Source organism: Scaptodrosophila lebanonensis, unplaced genomic scaffold (assembly GCF_003285725.1).
Source record: "Scaptodrosophila lebanonensis strain 11010-0011.00,11010-0021.00 unplaced genomic scaffold, SlebRS2 tig00000098-arrow-pilon, whole genome shotgun sequence".
NCBI classification, from domain to species: Eukaryota; Metazoa; Arthropoda; class Insecta; order Diptera; family Drosophilidae; genus Scaptodrosophila; species Scaptodrosophila lebanonensis.
Genome location: NW_022060568.1, coordinates 3,466,978 through 3,487,103, shown reverse-complemented (window position 1 = coordinate 3,487,103; position 20,126 = coordinate 3,466,978). Strand labels below are relative to the sequence as shown.

The 20,126-nt window shown below is 41.6% G+C and overlaps 1 protein-coding gene across 3 annotated transcripts; it reads right to left on the bottom strand.

The window, feature by feature from the left end:
• Positions 1-1,249: 1,249 nt before the first annotated feature.
• LOC115627727 lies at positions 1,250-19,649 on the bottom strand. 3 transcript variants are annotated; one of them, XM_030523482.1, is made up of 6 exons: positions 19,553-19,649; positions 8,132-10,753; positions 7,023-7,745; positions 6,250-6,403; positions 5,790-6,152; positions 1,250-5,147 (listed from the first exon to the last, which is right to left on the bottom strand). In XM_030523482.1, exons 2-6 carry the CDS (start codon positions 10,507-10,509, stop codon positions 2,487-2,489), a joined length of 6,279 nt encoding a protein of 2,092 aa, XP_030379342.1. In that variant the 5' UTR covers positions 10,510-10,753; positions 19,553-19,649; the 3' UTR covers positions 1,250-2,486. The 3 variants fall into 3 exon arrangements, with proteins under 3 accessions (XP_030379342.1, XP_030379341.1, XP_030379343.1); XM_030523481.1 differs by lacking the exon at positions 19,553-19,649 and adding an exon at positions 18,728-19,004; XM_030523483.1 differs by lacking the exon at positions 19,553-19,649 and adding an exon at positions 18,803-19,004.
• Positions 19,650-20,126: the final 477 nt, after the last annotated feature.

The window sequence follows — 20,126 nt, the reverse complement described above, 5'->3', positions numbered from 1 at the left end:
GCTCCGGATTTACCATTAACCACACCCTCTTCAAGACTGAACTGTCAACAGAATCGCCGAGCTACGTATTTTTTTATTGCCTCGAAACTGCAGAAGTCATGCTTCGTTTTCAAATTCTCCTCTCTATAAACAGAGTTCCACATAACCAGTTTGCCCGTCCAGCGACTTTTCGAGGGACTGGAAGTCGACACGACTTAACGCTTTTTCGCAAAAGCAGAACACAATGATAAAAATGCTAGACCATTGTTTTGCTGTCAATAATAAGATTAAAAAAACATACAGACCATTGCGCCGAAGCTCGTATACTCTTGCGAATGTATTTCTAAGCTTTTTTATAGCAATGGGAGCTAAATAATATACATACATGCATAGTCGGTCGGTTCGGCTCTAACTTGGCGCACTCTTTAGACGTCATTAGAAACAGTAGCATACGACGGCAATATGATATAGATACTAAATCCGAGTACATAATTCATCATTATACGTAACCACAAATTATTCAAGTTGGTCGACATTGCTTCATAAATAAACAAGTTATTGCCTAATCGATGCGTATAAGCAATGTGGACTCGTTTTTGCAGAAGAAAGAAACCCTTGTCCCATAACATGTGATCCGCCATGCCTCCATCTGGGCGTTACAAACATTATTCCAAACACAATATGCGCTCGACAAGGGCATACAAAAGATCATTTTGAAGTTAGTGTTTGTTAAAAACGATTTCCAACACTTCTTACTCTACATGCGAATAGAAGTAACATGAAGAGTTAAAATATGTCCCTAAAAGTATGCTGCACAATTGTGGGCCAAACTCGGAGTTTCTTTTACGCCAAGTCCCATTCGTAAAAGCTACAGTGGAACGCATCTTATTGTTACGGTACTGCATTCGTCACTTAACGATGTTGGATATGAAGGACATTTATGCGAATAAGAAGAAATTATTTAAAAGCTTTTTCGAACTAAAACAACAAATGTCATTGATGGATCGTGGTTGACAGATATGGATCGTGCTACAGAAACTTGGGGGTGCCTTCATCGGTAAAGCCAACACATACTGGAAACAGTATTAGTGATTAGCATAAACTTTTTAAAAATCAGACATTTGTTCGTTTCTACATAAAGTACCTCGTACCGTACTCGTATTTACACAAAGCTAAACTGAAAAAAAGTACTAATGCAAGAAATAAAGAAAATTTAAACATTTCAATTAAGTAGTATAGTATGTATATAATTTATTATTGCACCTTTTTAAACAGTTTTTTTTTTTGTTTTTGTATTGTTCTTGTTTTCATTTAAATTAAATTGAAGGTAAAGCATAGAGCATTTATGTATAATATACGAAGTTCAAAGTATTCTACAGTTTATTATTGTTGAATTCAGTTTCAGTTCGCAGTGCAGCCGAGATTGTAACTCAGGCTCTTTCGATCTAGATCTCGATCTCGCTCCCGCTCCCGCTCCACACCCATTGCGACCCAAGTTGAGGGCAGACACTGTTCTCGAGAACAGTGTCGGCTAGACGCAATGGGACTGCCTTTTTTTTTAGACTGATGCGTTCGCGTTCCTACTGATGAGAGGACTAATGAAGGGCCCTTGGGGTCTTTGCATTGGAGGATTTTCGATGCGTTTCGCGCGTGTAACGTGTCACGTGCCACGCCTAAATACAATAGTATCTACATCTATGTATGTATGTAATTTTCTTTTTGTATATATTCTGTATAGAAGTGGCTTCTTCCTTCGTCAAATTCGAAAAATTCGTTCAGTTTGCAGTTGCAGTTACGTATGATTAGTGTTGTTTTTGTTTGTTTTCTTTTTTCTCTTTCTCTCTTTGCTTTCGTTTTGTTTTTCGTTCTCTTTTGTTTTTCTTGTAGTAATTGTAGTTAATATGTAGCACATAGTAGTAAACTTTAACATTGATTTACTATTTTGAATGAATTGTTTATGCAGGTGTATATGCAGTTACGGTGCTTATACATACGATTTATCTGTTTATGTTTATGTTCTTCTTCTTATATGTGTGTCGTCTCCCTTTAGTAAAAATTAGTTTGCATTTCTTCGATTCATTGTTTTCCGTATTTTTTTTTTGTTTTTTGTTTTTTGTGTTTTTCTCTCACATAATATAAAACAGCAACCATATGTATTATGTATTGTATGTATAAGTAGTAATGTAAATTTATATATGTATGTATATATATGTAGGTAAGTAGGTATGCTTACATAAGAAATTTATTAGGCGGAGTCTTTGGTTATCTTATTTAAAAAATAAAAATTACTTAAACTACAAAAAACGGCGACGCCGGAGATTGCTGAATACATATGTATTATGTATATGTATGTATGTATGTATATACTATATGCATGTATATATATATATATATATATATATATTGCAGGGCGGCGGTTGGAGGTGGGCGGCGAGTAGTTATCTCTTTTTTCCATCTGGTGTGTGCATTTAAACGTAGCCGCTGTACTCGTATCGTTGTTGTTGCCATCAGAATCCGCTGTACCCGCTTATGTCGGACGGCTTGAGACGCTCGAAGACGCTCAAATGGTGCGGCGTGTGTCCATGGTGCGAGTGGTGGTGGTGCGCATAGCTTGGGTAATTGGTCTGCGGTGGCGTGTGTCCATAATGCGCATACGGATAGTTTGGACTGGGCACATGGAGCGTAGTGCCCTGTGCGCTCGGCAATCCATAATGACCATGACCATGACCGTAGTCTGTGGCACCGCCGGCACTATGCTGGGGACCCGCCGGGCCATAGGCGGGATGATGATGGGGCGCTGCCGCAGCCGCCGCTGCTCCATACATCGTATTTACGGTTGGCATATGGGCCATATGTGGGGCTATATGGGGATCCATATACATTTGCGGATGAGGCACATGATGGGCGGCTGCCTGCTGATTGTTGGCCGCCGCCGCTGCCAGTGCGGCACTAATGAGATTCGGATGATGATAGGCGGTGGGGCTATGTGTGGCGTACTCGCTATGGCCATTGGCGCTCAGATTATGATGGCTATGGCTGCTGTTATTCGAGTTGTTGTGAGCAGCGCTGCTGTTCACGATGGCGTCCGTGGTTGATGAGGCCGCCAGGTTGCTAACGCTGAAGTTGTTGCTCAGGACGTTGCTGTTGTTGTTGTTGCTCGCCGTGCTGTTGCTTGAGGGTGTGCCAAACGTATCGGACGGCACTTCGTTGTCTTGATGGCTGGACATGCAGCGTTTTTGCTGCTGCTGTTGCTGCTGTTGTTGCTGTTGCTGCTGTTGCTGCAAACCCAAAAGACGACTCTCGACAGCGGCCGCTGCTGCTGCCACTGTGGCCGATGATATGGCGCTCGTCTCGTGCTCACTCATGGATGGTATCTGATCGACCAGCGACTCCAGGCCGGACAAGCTCTTGCGCGCCACATCGGAGGCTATCTGGGCTTGAGGATTGCCCAGCTGCTGGGTCTGCTGTTGGCTATGAGGACTGTGCGTGAGGGTGTGTGTGTGATGCGGTGAGGCCAGCATGTAGGGACTGCTATGCTCGTCGTACCGCTGTTGCTGCTGCTGCTGTTGTTGTTGCTGTTGCTGCTGTTGTTGCTGCTGCTGACGCTGCCAATGCTCAGCAGGCTGCTCCTGCTGGTAGTGAAGGGGCGTGTATTGGAGCACAGGTGAGTGAGATTGCTGAAGAGGCTTCTGGACAACTTGCTGTTGCTGCTGCTGTTGCTGCGACTGATGGTGCGGCGACAGCCATTGCTGGTAATGCTCCTGCGGCCCTCCATGGGACTCGGTGTCATGAGCAGGACTGGCGTATTGCGATTTTTGCGGCACTCCCGTTGCCTGCGACTGCTGTTGCTGCTGCTGCTGTGCCATTAACAGGCCCTGTTGCTCCGCTTCGGCGCGCTCCGTAATGCCGGCATCTGGTGGCGGATCGAAGTCCACGGCACACATGCTCGGCGAACTGGGCGGCGGTGTTTCGCCTAGATGTGGCTCCCTCAGGCGCCCACCCACATGCGAGCCTGCCTGCGCTTGTTGCTGGGACACAGAGACCAGATGCTGATGATCGGTGGGGCTGTCCATGCACTGTGCGGCATTCTTGTTTAGATCCGTCAGCAGAAGCTGTTGCTGTTGCTGCTCCACAATCGGCGGTGTACCTTGGGCCGGCACGGGAGGCGTGCCTCGCGAGTAGGTGCAGTTGAGCGCCGGCGAAGCCATCGGCGATGCCGAAGCCGTGTAAAGCATGTGCGATGGCGGCGGCGTATTATACAGACTGGGCGGGGCCTGATGGCTCTGGGGCGATGAAGTGTGCTCCATGGCCAGCGTGTGCATCGACATGGCATTCTGTGTTTGCTGCACCTGCTGCTGCTGCTGTTGTTGTTGTTGCTGTTGTTGTTGTTGCTGCTGAAGTTGCGGCTGTTTAGCCGCAGACATCATATCGAGTGGCGGCTTGAGCTTCTTTGGCCGGCCGCGCTTCTTTTTGGGCGTCTCGCCATTGCCAGCACCAATCATCGAGAGATTGAGTATGTTGTTGAAGTCGTTGTGCGCCATTTGCTGGTTATTAATTGAAATTTTATTGCCAGTGGTCGGATCGATCATCTCCTGTCCCTTTATTTTCTTTGGCCGACCGCGTTTCTTCTTCTCCTGCGGTTGCAGACCTGGCCCGAAAGCAGACATGTAATTTTCGTTCATGCCGCTCGGCACTGGTAGCTGTCCCTGGCCAGGCACAGGACCCGCCACTGGCCCGGTCCTTGGCTCTTGTGCCATGCTCGCCATCTGGGCCCCTCGCATACTCTCATCGCCACCATACATAAAATTTTCACGGGCAATTACGTCGGGGGCGGCACTGCCGAAATGTGGCAGCAGCTTCTCCGCCTGTTGCTGACTAGGACACGGACCGCCACCACCTTCCATGTTGGCGCTCCTCGCATTATCACCAAACAATAGACTAGACTGCTCACTGTGCTCCATGGCGGCGGAAATGTTTTTGAGGGTCTCCTGCTCGCAGCATTGTCGGATCCGCTGCTCCGTGAATATGCACTCAGCCTCGTCCATGTGCGGTATCTGGCCGTTGAGATAGTCGCGAAACTTTTTCAGCGCCGCATAAAACGGAACCTTATCCGCGGCACGAGGCAGCTGAGCACAGCGTGCCGACGAGGATGGCATTACCCAAATATACTGGAATTTAAAGGAAAATCTCTATCTTAATTGTACGAAACTAACAATGCAAATTATGATAATATGACAATAATAGCGACAAACCCACATGTGTATATGACCTTCTTATATTGCCAAGAAGCATTATAAATGCACATGGACAGCATTAATACCCTCTCCCCCAGAAAAACGGAGCATTCATTTGAATCACAATTGTGTTTATGGGATCTATTATATTCATTTTACGTACAAAGCTCCAATTAAGGGAAAAAAGAGTTGTTACTAAAACTGTGTTTTGCACCGATCGTGCCGATGGCAGGTCGAAGATGTAGTGCTTCGATTCTAATGAATGTTCATAAGAAGCATTATTGAAAAGTTATTAATTCCATGGGCTAATCTTTACTATATAAAACAATAGGATTATAAATGGTTTGCAATAAACTTGCTCTGTAAATGGAATGAAGTATTAGCCATCATAAGGAGTTTCAAAGTTTTCTGTTCTACGGACGACAGACAAACGGGCGGACGAATGGATATATTTATTTCGATGCGGCTGATCATAATTATTATATTCAATTATTAGGCATTGCGATAGCACAATTGGGTTTGTCAATATACAACATATACATACAATAGTCGTATATATTAAACAGTTTGACTTACCGTATCAGTGCCCTCGACACGATCTGGCTGGCGGCCGAAGTGAAACTCTTTTTTACCCGAAAAAACTTCAAAGATCAATTTCCCATTGAAAACGGCAATTTTCGGTCGAAACCTTTGCAATTTCTCTAACAATATGCGACTGCCGTCCTTGATCTCTTTCCGTGTCAAATCTGCTGATCCTTTGGTCGCCCGTGCCACCATATTGGTAAAACCAATGCCATGCTTGATGAGCTTATGATCCTCGTCTGCGCTCATTTGTTCCTGCGTCAGTCCCGATAGGTACAGGCACTTCCAGAAATGATTGCCAGGTCCGGCATAGTGATGCCCCTTGTACGCGGCAAATAGTCCCGGATTAATGCCAACCTGTAAAATGAAATACATCGTTGTTTAATCATATTCTCCAACTCTCCAGAAATGCGCGCGCATAGCTCACTAATGCTAATACGAAATTTACACTCACTATAACGATATCTAGATTATCACAAAGGTGGTCGGGTATGGTGCGCTTAATAACTTCCGCCTCCGACATGCCATTAAAACGATCGTGTTTTTTGCGCTCCTTTGGCTTCACCAGGCTGCCAGCGGCCATAGCCATGACTTCTCCACTCCCATCACTATAAAGACAAAGATGGATATTAAAAAATGTGAATTTGAATATATATGTATGTATGTATATATAGTTGAACGTTCAAATTTACAAAACTGAAAAATACCAAGTGTGGTTAGGATATTTTTATAAACAAAACAGATATTGTAGTGCGATTTTTTCACAAATAATGTAAAATTACGAAGCCACATTTGTGATAAAATTGCTTTGCGTATTAGTAGGACGAGTCTTCATTTGGTGTCGCTAACTGTTATGGTTCAGAAGTTCTTGATGTTCATACAGACGGACGTAGATATGTATGCATAACGGTTCGTCTAGTCCTGCTAATCATATGTTGCATAATATTTGTTACATATATTTGGACTTAAAACATTCGGGTACATACTAAACAATCTTTGCAGTGTAAAACCCTCCTCAAGATATACCCTACTCTGCCTATAAGCCCAGATGATAAAATATATACATATATGCACTTTTAAAATTCTGAAGTATAAGTTACATTTAGAAAAAATGCGTTTTTATATTGTGAGCTTTGATCTCTTCACAAAGCTTGTATTATTTAGAAGAAAAAACTATATTGTGGGAGTCCTACACATATAATTAGCTTGAAGCATAATGCGACATACCAGGGCTGAGTCACTGGTATACCATCGGGCACAATGATTTTCTTCTTGCGTCCTCTTCTCTTTGGCGTGGGCTTCGCATTCATGTCGACGTTGTCAGGATCTAGCGACTGATTAGCGTCTACTCCTGCATGCGTTGTCATCAAGGATTTTGAGTCGCCGCCCATGGGCTCTCCACCGAGCAGATGCTGTTGGCCCATATCCTGTTGCGGTTGCTGATTGTTTAGGCTAGGGTCTAAGACCATTGCCTGCTGCTGTTGTTGCTGCTTTAAGGCATACATATCGTTGTTCTGTTCAGACTCTGCCATTGTCACATAACTTGTGGCACCGGCTGGTCCGCCTGCTCCATGACGACTGGCCGGGGACAACATGCGCACATCGTCCCCCATGAAACCGTAGGGATCGGCAACATTGGACGGCACATTCTCGCGCACCTGCAAACGATCCAATCCCATGGGTGGCTGCTGTCCAGTGGCCTGTTGCAATTGTTTGGCATTCGATGAGGCGGCCGACTGATTCTGTCCAGGCTGCAGCTGCTGCTGTTGGGCCTGGAGCTCCTCGTGCTTCGTTTGTGGCATTAACCCGAGACCGCCATGTTGCATTTGATGCTGCGGCGTGACTGAGTGGGTGGATGAGCTGTGCGAGTTGGGCGTTAAGACATCACCAGCGCTTGTCTCATACCCGTCATCCTGATTCTCGGGCTTCGCATTGTTCGGCGACAAGGTTCTAGAAAACAAAATCGGAATTAGATACGAATTTTACATTACATTCCTACATATATACAATATGCGCTCGATATTCTCAATTCATGTACACAATCGATTCTGAAATCCTTCCATACCTTCGCTCTATTAGTTAACTTGTTTTTCATCAGCTTATGTTTCTCAATTATCTCATACATCTATTTTAGGAATCTCTACTTCAATATCTGTTTGCGATTTTTCTGTTTTCTTTTTCAATTGAAATTAGAAATAAGATTGTATATAAGAGTATCGAACGTACATCATATAAATAATCTATTGTTTTATGTGTTGCAACTAACAACTAACTAACGCGGTTGAATTTTCAAATTTGAAAATTCAAACGTTTGAACGTTTCCATACATTACTCACAATTTGTACGCGGAACTGGGATCTTCGTGGAACTCGTCCATTAGGAGTTCGTGGTAGGCCTCCTGCATTTGTTGCTGCTGCTGCTGATGAGGTGGCACACGTTGCTGTTGCTGTTGTTGTTGCTGTTGCTGCTGCAAATGAGGATGGCATTCCAGATGATGTTGTTGCTGCAAATGATGCTGCTGGGACTGATCGGGGTGATGCAGGCCAAAAAGTTGATCATGCGGGTAATGTTGTTGACTATAGTTCTGATAGTGTTGCTGTTGTTGTTGTTGTTGTTGTTGCTGCTGCTGATGATGGTGCAGAGCATTAAGGTTCTGTTGCTGCAGCATTTGTGCGTACATGTTGCTGTGAAGCTGATGCTGCTGTTGCTGATGATGATGGTGATGCTGCTGCTGCTGTTGCATCCTCTGCTCATGTGCGTAGTGTTGTTGCTCGTGTTGGTGTTGCTGCTGCTGCTGCTGCTGCTGTTGTTGATGATGTTGCAACGGCACCATTTGCGCAAAGGCTGCACTCTCAGCATTCTCCTTTTCGATCTGCAGCAGCAGCTCAGGTTGTCGATGCTGCTGCTGTGGTGGTGGCGGTTGCTGCTGCTGCTGCTGTGGCGGCAGTGGCGCTGTTCTATATAAATCGGCATAAGTATCCCGCGCCGCCTCCGATTCAAGTGGGTCGGGCGGGACGTGTTGCTGCTGTTGCTGTTGTTGCTGCTGCTGGGGTGTAGTGTGGTTGCTGCTACTGCCGCTGTTGCTGTTATCCTTATATTCGCCATGCGGTGCCCATATAGTGCCGCGCCGGTCTGTCAGCAATATATCACCCGTTGCTGTTGTTAAAGTTAAGTTAGTAGGAATTCTTACATTCAAGTTGGAGTCTGTTGCACAACCATCGGTTTTATCATTTGCTACTAAAGTGGAAGAAGTTGTTGTTGCGGCTGCTGCTGCTGCTGCAGCCGCAGCCGCTGCGACCGCTGCTGCTGAAGCATTAAAGATACCTGCCAGGGCGGCGGAAGAGACGGAGGCGGCCACATCGCCATAGTGGTGGGAGTGGGCAAGGGCGTGGGAGGGCGGGGGCACAACCAATTCGACGCTAGTGACCAGCGCCTGCTCTGGCGCTATGTAGTCATCATTAGCATAAGACGATGTGGCTGGTATCGTTGACATTTGGCCGGAATTAATGCATTCCATGCTGTTACTGCTGCTACTGCTACTGTTGGCGGCGGCGACGGCAGCGGCAACTTCTGATCCAGCATCTTCTGGCCTCGTTGTTTCACTGCCCGTCGCTGCTTGCAGCTGATCCTCACCATAGTGGTCGTCACTATTGTTGGAGTTGGCATTATCTTGCGGGGTGTCTTCGCCAGCTATCCTGTGCTCAATGGCCTGTGTGCCTGGGACTGGCTGATCACTCAAATGTGGTTCAGCAACACATTCGCTGCTCCCTGCCAGCTCCCTGGAGCCTCCACAATCAGCTACATCTGCAGTTGCCGGGGCTTCTCGGGTCTCATCACGCGCTTCATCGTCGGGAAATATGAGCTTCATGTGTTGCTCATCGTTGCTTTCACCATCGCCATCATCCTCGACATCACCTTCGACTTCACCTTCGACTTCACCTTCGACTTCACCTACGGCTTCACCATGGCCGTCTTCGAGCTCTCCATCACCATCGTCATCTTCCTCCTCATCCTCCTCCTCGTGCTGTTCGTCTTCTATATCCTCTTCTAGCTCCTGCTCCTCTTCCTGCCCCTTCCCTTGACCCGACTCGTTTTCGATGTGTGCAGGAAACTTTTTGCGCTTACGTTCGACTGCCACGTCTCCAATGTTGCTAAGCAACGTGCTGTTTGGCTTCTTGTTTTTGTTTGGCTGTAGCGCACTGTTGTTGTTGCTGCTACTGCTGCTGTTGTTGGTGCTATTGTTGCTATTGTTGCTGTTGCCACCAGTGGCGCTGGTCTCATCAGTGCCCAGGCATTGCCCTTTCGTTGTCGTCGTCGTCGTCGTCGTCGTGGCTGATTTATCATCCGTGGACACCTTTGAAGCCATCACAGTGCCTGCTGCTATTTCCAGTAGACGCTCCTCCGCCTCACGCAGCGGCAATGAGAGGGAAAGCGCTGTTTCTATAACTTTTAATGTTGTTTGTTGTTGATTCTTCTGCTGCTGCGGATGCGGATATTGTTGATATTGCTGATGTTGGGACTGCGACAGTGGCTGTAGTGGTTGTTCGTTTTCTTGTTCAATGGTACGCGTGAGTTTTGCACGCCTTGGTAATCTTTTTATTGTTACTGTTGCTGTTATTGGCCTTATTTTTAATGTAAATGTGGAGGAACTACTTATCAGCGGGATGTCCTTTTCAAACAAACTTTCCACTTGCATCTCCCTTTTAATCAGCATCCATTTAAAACCAAAACTCGACTTGTGCTCTCTGTCTTCCCGTTTCTTTGTATCTTTTTAGTTCTCTGTTTTTAGTTGTTTTTTTTTTTAATGGATAACTTTATAATTTAATCTATTTGTTGGTTTTCCTCCCCGGTCGGAGTATCTTTGCCTGCTTAGCTCTGCTAATTGCTCGACATTGGATATTCGCCGGATTTCCCAAGTTTACTGTGGGCGGGTGGATGACTTGCCAGTGGCATTAAGTCTGCAATTAAAGAGAGGAAGATTAGTTTACGCTGAAGGAAAACAAATCCAACATAATATATACTACACTACGGTTCATAACAATCACATATACATATATCACAGGAATCACATAACTATTATAATTGACTCGATTCGGACCTTGAGGTTTTCCGACAAGTCACACTTTTTTTATTACAATCCTTGGTTCTCAATGGTTTCAATTTTGGCGCCAATCAAGATCTGAGTCTACAGTGACAATTATTCGTATTACTGTTCGTATTGTTCCTTTTCACACACAGACGCTTTACAAAACAATGAAACGAACGTGATTAAACATTTAATCTGCCCGTCTTCGAAGAAAATGTATTTTTTAATTGGTTCAGAAAAGTTGTAACTTCTCTAACGATTAGTAGAAACATATGCCTTGGACATAAAATATTTAACATTCATTGTCATTAATATTTGAAACACCATTGAATAGTTTTTTAGAGACACACACACATTCACAAAACTGTTAAGTTTCATTCAATCACAATAATACTCATTAAAACGATTTTAAAAATCAGTTTATAAATAATGAGATTGCAACATGTTGATGCGTCTATATACATACATGCATATGCAGAAGCTGAGCAGAAGTTGTTAACACAATAATCTTAACCTGAGCTCCGAAATTTGGTGAGTCTTTGCTAAATTTGCAATTTTCACAAGTTAGTCGATTAGTAAAATACATGCAAATGGCAACGATGGCTTTAACCTACAAAACTCAACTGTGGAATCATCGAGTAGGCTGGATTCGAGAAGCATGAAGCTTGAAGATGCCAAGAATAGTCCCCCAGCCCCCTCCCCCACTCAACAACAACTGTACCCGCTAACCCAATCCAAGCGAAACCGGGCTCCTGGGCCGCGTGTGAACCACATTTTATGGGATACCTTGCTGTTTTGTACTGAGAGTTAAGGTTACATGCATGCATATGCAGCTCGCATCAGGATGACCAGACCATACCAATATCCTTGTTCGCACCCCCCACACATATATATATACAACTAAAGGCAGATTTGTTGATGCATTTTGTACGTATGTATGCATGTATGTTTGTGTGTATAGGCATAGACATATGTATTAGGATGATGGCACATACACGACCACATGCAACATATACATGTACATGTATTGGGCTCACTTGAACATACACACAAATCACACTCGCACACACACATACATAAACATATATATGTATGTAGATGGTACGGATGTGGGCATTTCTGGGCTTGCCTACAACGTCAGTTTGCACATGCGTCCAGCTACAAAAACGCGCGCTAGTATGTGTGTGTGTTTGTGTGTGTGTGTGTGTGTGTGTGTGGGTTTGTGCATTGTCAATAAGCTGATAGTTGCAGTTACTGATTTTCGACTGCGATGTTGCTGTTGCTGTTGCAGCTGCTTCTGCCACAGCCGCTGCCGCTGTCGCTGTTTCTCTGCCTACGCTCGCTCTCTAATCAAATATTTCGAATGCAGATGCAGATTTGCCACCCACCGCCCCCACACCCATCAAGCCCAGCAACAAGCCAACCCATCAAACTGAATCAAACCAGAGAGCAGCAAAGCAAGCCTAACAACATGTCATGTATTGCAATTCTATTTAGAGCCAGAAACTGCTGGACCATACATACATACATACATATATATATATATATATGTATATGCACACGTACATAGCTATGACATATATACATACATATGTATGTATGTATATATACGAGTATGTAGATATGTATGTGTGTGTCTATAAATTTGAACATTCAAAATTTCGACATGGCCTTTAGCTCTACCCATACACCTATGCATGCATATAAAATATATACATATGTACATAGAGGTATATATGTACATGGATTTGTGTGTATGTGTGTGTGCAGGTGCAGCTGATGATCGTCAGGTGAAAGGAATTCGTCCAGGGTCAAAAGTTGGATCAAAAAGTAAAGCGGTCTAAAAATCTCTTTAGTACAGTTGATTTGTTTTTTTGGCGGCATCTAGTACTGACGTTGCTTATTTGTATGCATATGTACATATGTACATATATGTATGTATAAATATATATGTATACTTATTCATATGCACGTATGTACATATGTACGTATATGTATGTATGTAGTAATATTTGTTGCCAAAATGTTTGCACAAATGCCTAAAATATATATAGTACACATACAATTGCGACGTTATATGCATTGTTTCTATGTAAGCTTTGGATTGCATATAGAAACGTATAGAAATGTATGTATGTATGTACATATGTATGTATGTTTGCATATAAAGGCTGGATTTCGACATGTTATATACCAACAGTTGAAGTTAAATGTACATATACGCATACTATATATAAGTATACAAACATATATACATACATACATACATACATATGTATGTGTGTGTGTTAGTGCACAAAACCCCAAATGCACCGAAGCTAAAAAAACAGCAATGGCAACAAAACTGTGCTATGTCCCAAACTACTGCACCAGCAAGTTTAGCAAAATCAACAGCAACAACAACAGCAGCAGCAGCAGCAGTAGTGCCAGCAACAGCCACAGCCACAGCAGCAGCAATAACAACAACAAAACCAGTACGCACTCACGAAAAAGCTCCTATAACAAGTACACATACAGGGTGCCTCACTACAAAAGAGAAATTTTTGGCAAAACCGAAAACAGGGCAATCAGTATCGCACTCGCGCATTTCATGGCACAGATTTCGAATGAGTAAGCAGCCATCGAATAGAGGCGAATAAATATTTGGTGTGGAGTGCAAAAGTACTGGTATTGTTTTTATCCAATTTTTTCCCACAGATGATGTGTTTTCAGTCACACACACACACAGACACACAAAGAAGGGAACCAATAACATTTATTTCATTACTTGTACCTAATTTTCCAACATTTTACTGCATATTCAGTTTGCATTTTATTTCAATGAATTTAATTGTGAATAAAAACTAGCTCAAATATTTATATACACAGCATATTATATTTACTAAGAGCCGCAATTGAAGGTCACGAGGATAGCATAATAAATGATGTACCCGCGTACCGCGTTCCTGGTTGCCTTCTCTCCTCACTCAAAGTAAAATATATGTATGTATGTACATACATAGATGTTTATATAAACATACATACATATGTATATAATTGTGCGAATAGTCACAGAATTGAGCAGCCAGCTATTTGGTGGTTATAGTAACTTGGGTAGGCCCTTAAGAATGAATTTCTTTTAAGCAGGTATGGCGAACATTATACCGTCGATGGGTATTGTCGAAGGCACCCTGTACATTGGATGTTCATATATACAAATATCTATATTATATATATATATATCTATATATATATATATATATATATATACACATATATATGTAAAATATATATACATATAGATATGTATATTTATATATATATATGTATATATATTTATATATATAGGCGGACATACGTTATATATGTATGTTTGTATGCTTTTATGTGTATTTGTTGTCACGAACACAGAAAACAACGAACGGAATTGAGTCAGAGCCAGAGAGCCAAAGCAGGCGGCTGGCTACAGAGCAGCAGCAGCAGCAGCAACAACTACAACAAAAACAATACGAACAAAGCTAATACGAAATCGAAGCAAAAACGAAAACAGTTGCATCAAGCGGCCGCACCAGCAACAACAACATCAGAGGGAACAGCAGACTGCGAGGACGTCAGCTTGTACTGGCAGCGCACACTGAGTCAACAGCAATTGCAACATTCGTTTTAGTTTATCGTATAGGGACTCCTCCAAATAATAATGATCAAATATGCAAATTGATAATAAGAGATGCTCCGATGGCTTGAGAATATTTTTGAGGCCTTCTTCAAATTTTTTCTTAGAAAAAAAATGCAATTTCCAATACAAATTGCAAATTGTAGAAGCGTTTTTGTATTTTCAGTTACATTAATGACTATGAGCTTCTAAATACTGTCTTTTGGGAGGGTAGTGTTGTTTATATGGATAAATCAAAAACTAAACCGACCCAAACCAAAGCGGTTATACTCTCAAATAATTCACGTTGGTATTATAGTATGTAGCTCGTACTTGTTGTAATGTGATAAATATTTTTGGATTATCCAAAAAGGCCTCACGGTTGCAAAAGGCGCTATCGCTCTCTCGTGCGCATCGTGAGTGGTGTTGTGTGCTTGTGTGTGTGTAAGTATGTTTGTATGTGCACTCAACGTACAAAACGTCCGAAAGCTGGCTATATACAACATATTGTACGTAAGTACGTACATACATACCTGCCTACATATACATACGTACATACAAGCATATATGTGTGTAGGTTTGGTTCGCTTGTTCATATGTGTATGTATATGTACGTATGTATGTACGTTTGGGGCTCACTGTGCGCGCACAGTGTGTTATGTGATGAACTGCGAGACAAACTGGCCGGCGGCAGGCTGTGAGGGATTGTTGAGGAGGGGTGTAGGGGCCGAGGCAGGGGCAGTCAGGCGGCTGACACTCAGGCAGGCAGGCAGTCGCAGTCGTCGTCGTCGTTGGGAGCGGGAACGTGTTGATGAATGGGGGCGTGCTGAAAATGTGGGGTCTGATCGTTTCGTTTGGTCTAATAGACGAACAAGCAAAACGTTATTTTTGAATACACATGTACATAGGTATAGACATACATACACCACAGACATATGTACATACCTACATACATACATATGTTTAAAAATGGATTTTGGCGATGTGTTGAGGCTGTTGCGCTGCGTTCTGCTCTTGGTAGGCTAAAACATTCCGTCCTCCTGGCCCTCTGTATGGCTGTCCGTCAGTCCGTTTGTGTGTGTGTGTGTCTGTCTCTCTATCTGTCCTACTGTCCGCCCAGTCCATCAGTGCTTTGCGCCTTCTTCCGATTGTTTGTGTTTTTGTGTTTGCTGTTTATTATTTACTCTTTTTTTCTCGTCTTGGTCTTGCGTCTAAAAACGTTTTTAAAATTTCGTGTCCCACTGAGAGAGAGCAGGCAAAAACCGAAAATATATGTACATACATATATACATATAGGTATGTATATTCATATACATACATACATATGTATGAACATATATGCGCAATCATATTTTATATAGGCACCCGCACATATACACATACATATGGCCGAAAACCTGGCCGCGCTTTACAAAGCTTCCACAGTTGGAAGCCACAATAGTGAATGGGTTCCTTTTTCCAAAAGAAAAAAATCAATCCAATGCATAACATTGAAGTACATCAAAACATACATGTGTGTATAAATGTACATATGTATGTACATATGTAAAATCATTCTGCAGTGATAAAAGCAGTCGAATGTTAGATACCAGTACCATGTATTGCCATCTTAAAGTGCGTACACACTATGAAAAGAACACACATTGGAATGGTCAGAAAAATATATCAGCCGGTGAGAACATAGAGCTGGTGGTTTTCTAAATTTACATTTCCCTCTCTCACGGACGCACGGACGCACGAACGGACGGACAGAGGTGTTGTGTTGCTTTCAAGTACAATACACGTATGTATATATGAATGTATGTATATGTACTTATGTGTATATATACCTACAATCATACACACATATCAAGAGAAATCGTCTATAAAAACACACACGCACTGGTATACCCCAAATTAACTCCTTGGAATAATTATCAAGACTTTATTTGATTTGTAGAAGTTCAGTAATAGACAGATTCTCAAAAAAATAAAAACAAAGCATATTTTATATTTATGTTCCACGAATATTACAAAAGATCTCTACTAATCTCTAAAATTAGGGAATACTAGAATATGCGACTACACACATTGAGAATAGAATGAAGCATGTTACATGATCGACTAATTCCCATTTGCAAGATAATAGGAAATCAGAAATGTAGTTTATCAATGTCCAAATAGAATATTGATCACATTTTTACCTAAAAACTTGGTTTTGTATTTAAAAATAATTCTGTCACAAGCATAATCAATAGACATTGACATTTCAGTCAACTTGAGGACTATTGTGTTGTTTCAAAGATGTATTGATTCAAATTTTAAAAAGCAACAATCTTCTTGAAAGTAAAAGTAAGTAATTACATGTAAGCGCGTATATATGTATGTATGTACATATGTATGTACATATGTATGTACATATGTATGTACATATGTATGTACATATGTAGCTATGTATGCATGTTCAACCAAAAGCTCAGAAACGATTTCTTTGGTGAAATTGTCGCCCGCCAAAAATCAGGTATTCCCACATATCTGAAAATTGGTGATCTCTTACCTTTACAAAAATTTGTTTCTCGAGAATATATACCTACATATAATACATACAATCATATGTGATCGTACACGCTTTCACATACATACAAATATAACGTACATGTATATGTATGTAGGTACATATATATATTTGTACATAGTGTATGTACAAACAGATGTACACTTGCCCAAACCTGAACTGAACTGACCACTACACCAATTGCTTCCAACAACAGTCACAGCAACAACATCACCAACTCAAAAACCGCGATTCAGCAATGGCTTATTTAATAAAAACGGATCTCTACATGTACATACATACATATATGTGTATGTTTGTATGTGCAAGAGATGTATATATTTATATATATGTGTGTGGTGTTAACCGGTTCAAGCGTCTATGTACATGTATGAATAATTTTGTATGTACGTTTTGAGTATTGTTCCACTGAAGTTCACATGGTCTGAAAGTTTATATACAAACATACCTACGTACATATATCATATGTGCGTTTCTTTGTATGTGTGTACGTATATATTTATGTATGTACATATGTAAAACTGCATTATGAAAATGTGTGCCGGCGATGATTGCAAAGATGTTATGAATTTGTCGATCGATCAAGTCGCACATTACAATCATCACAAACAGAAATTTGAACATTGCGGGAGTCACACTTGTACACTCTCTCTGTCTCTTGCACATACACTCATCGGTGCTCTCTCCCCCTATCAAGGGAATGCGTTGTGTGGTGCATCATGCGAAGCCGGCAATTTTATTGTCGGCTGCAATTTACAAAGCTTCCGTTTTAGCTTGCCTTGGCTTTAGGCTGTGATGGGAGGTGGGGAGATGCGTACGGAGAAGTAGAAAATGGTACGGAAGGACGAGGCGAGCGTAGGTCGAAATATCTGTGTTATATTTGTAGGTTACATATGCACATGCATACATATGTACATACACATGCCATAACATACAGACGAAGAGGCAGACAGACGGTCAATCGTGCAAATGGGGAAGAGGAGGCCGAGGCAGTCAGCAGAACAGCACACGCGCATATATATATATATATATATATATATATATATATATATATATATATATATATATATATATATATATATATATATATATATATATACATACATATATGTACATTCATACATAAGTATGTATATTTGTATACACCAACTTACACACACATGCATACCACATGCAAGTGCCAGTTGCCAGTGTGCCGCCTATTCACGGATATACAAGCACAAGCAGAAAATACAAAAATAAAAGATACTATCGACGTTGCTGTTTTGTTGTTTCTGTTTTGTGGTTTCACTAGATGCTTCTGCTTCTTCTCTTCTGCTGCTGCTGTGGATACCATGCAGGCGCGCACACACACTTACATATATAGAGACGCATGCACACCTATACAAACATACATACATATGTACATAGAGTTGTTGTGTGCTTGTGTAGAAGTACATGCAGCTCGAACACAAGCACTCAATACATATGTACATATGTATATGCATATATATTTTTTGTATATTTGTAGCTGCACATATGTATATTCATGTATTTTTGTTCATATGTACGTATGTATGTATCCATATACTATACAAATATACGCAGAAACAGAAACAGAGACTAACACACAAACACACAGGTAGTATTCGTAGTTATGTATGTATGTATATAGCACTCACACATTGGGCGGCGAATTTGTTTTTGGTTTCTTCTAGTACACATTATGCATAATTTTGTATGTATAGAATACGTACATATACATTAAATATAATTTCAAATGATAAATATGTATATAACACACAACTATAAGTGACCGCGATGCTGCCTCTTGCAGCATGTATAAAGACGACACGCGGGAATCAAAACAAAACTCTGGATAAGATTTATGATAATTTTTCCCGAACTCTTGCTTCTCTGTACACACATGCATCTGGCACGAACAACCGACCGACACTTCAGCGACCCGACACCAATGCCGCAAACAGAAAGACTAAAGACCAAGCGAAAAAGCTTTTTCCTTGTGTGTGCAGTTGCAGCTTTTATGTGCTTGGTTGATTTAGTCTCGCCTTCGCCGTTAGTTGCAGTGTTGCCAGACGTATATGTTTTAGGCCTGGAGACGAGTATGAACAAATTACACGCACACACAATATGAACATCTATTTATTTACTATGAAAGTTTGTTCCCTTCCCCCCTACCCACTTGCGATTGTTTCTAGCTATCGTGCTCAGAAAACAGCTGGTGTCAAAGACAGGGCAACACAAAAAGCTCGCGGCACAAGCTACAACTGTATATTTATGTATACGTGTGGGAATGTGTAGCTGCAGTCAAAGCTTTTTCAACACTGCAACATTTATACACCCACGATTTTATTTATACATATGTATGTATCTACATACAGCGGTAAATAGGTATACATGTACATACATATATACTTGTATAACTAGCATAATTAAACTATACTTGCTGTTAATTACAAAAAGCTTAGTTTAATATTGGCACATACCTTTAGCCTTACTGTCGGCCATCATTTGTGCGATAAAACTCCTTATTACCAAACTAAATAATAGCTTACACTCACAAAATCCTCTTGTAGCTTTTTCTCCAAAAAGCTTGGCTGCTTGGCACACACACACGAATATATTTCTACCCAAAAAGCTAAATTTCAACGTTCACAAATTGTATTAGGTATTTTTTTATTTGAGAATCACTTCATTTTTATTTATTTTTTTAACAAATGTATTATTGCTTAAAACACATTCACTTAAACTACCGTTAGTCAAGGAAGAATTGTTACCGCAGAGCGAGAGCAATAACTAGTTTCGTCGCTCGGAGCTTTACATCCCTTTAAAACGGCCGAATGCGTGTTATAGCAGTCAGCAATTGCGAGAGGCCTGTCATGATACGAACACAGATTATTCTTTACCAGCTTTTACGCCAATAAGTAATTGTACACTGCACAAAATTCTAATGCAATGCCAGTACAAATGGTTATATTTTGAGATATTCATAAATAAACAAAATTAAGAATTTAATTTAATTATTTTTTCATGCAAGTAGTTGTTAATGCACGCCCCTGC

Bases quoted from the DNA above. Each gene is read 5' to 3' on its own strand.
- LOC115627727 (XM_030523482.1), bottom strand. From the start codon at position 10,509: ATGCTGATTAAAAGGGAGATGCAAGTGGAAAGTTTGTTTGAAAAGGAC. The intron at 6,404-7,022 runs GTATGTCGCATT...TTGTCTTTATAG, and splicing joins ATACCAGTGACTCAGCCCTG to TGATGGGAGTGGAGAAGTCA. The intron at 5,148-5,789 runs GTAAGTCAAACT...TTTAAATTCCAG, and splicing joins GTGTCGAGGGCACTGATACG to TATATTTGGGTAATGCCATC.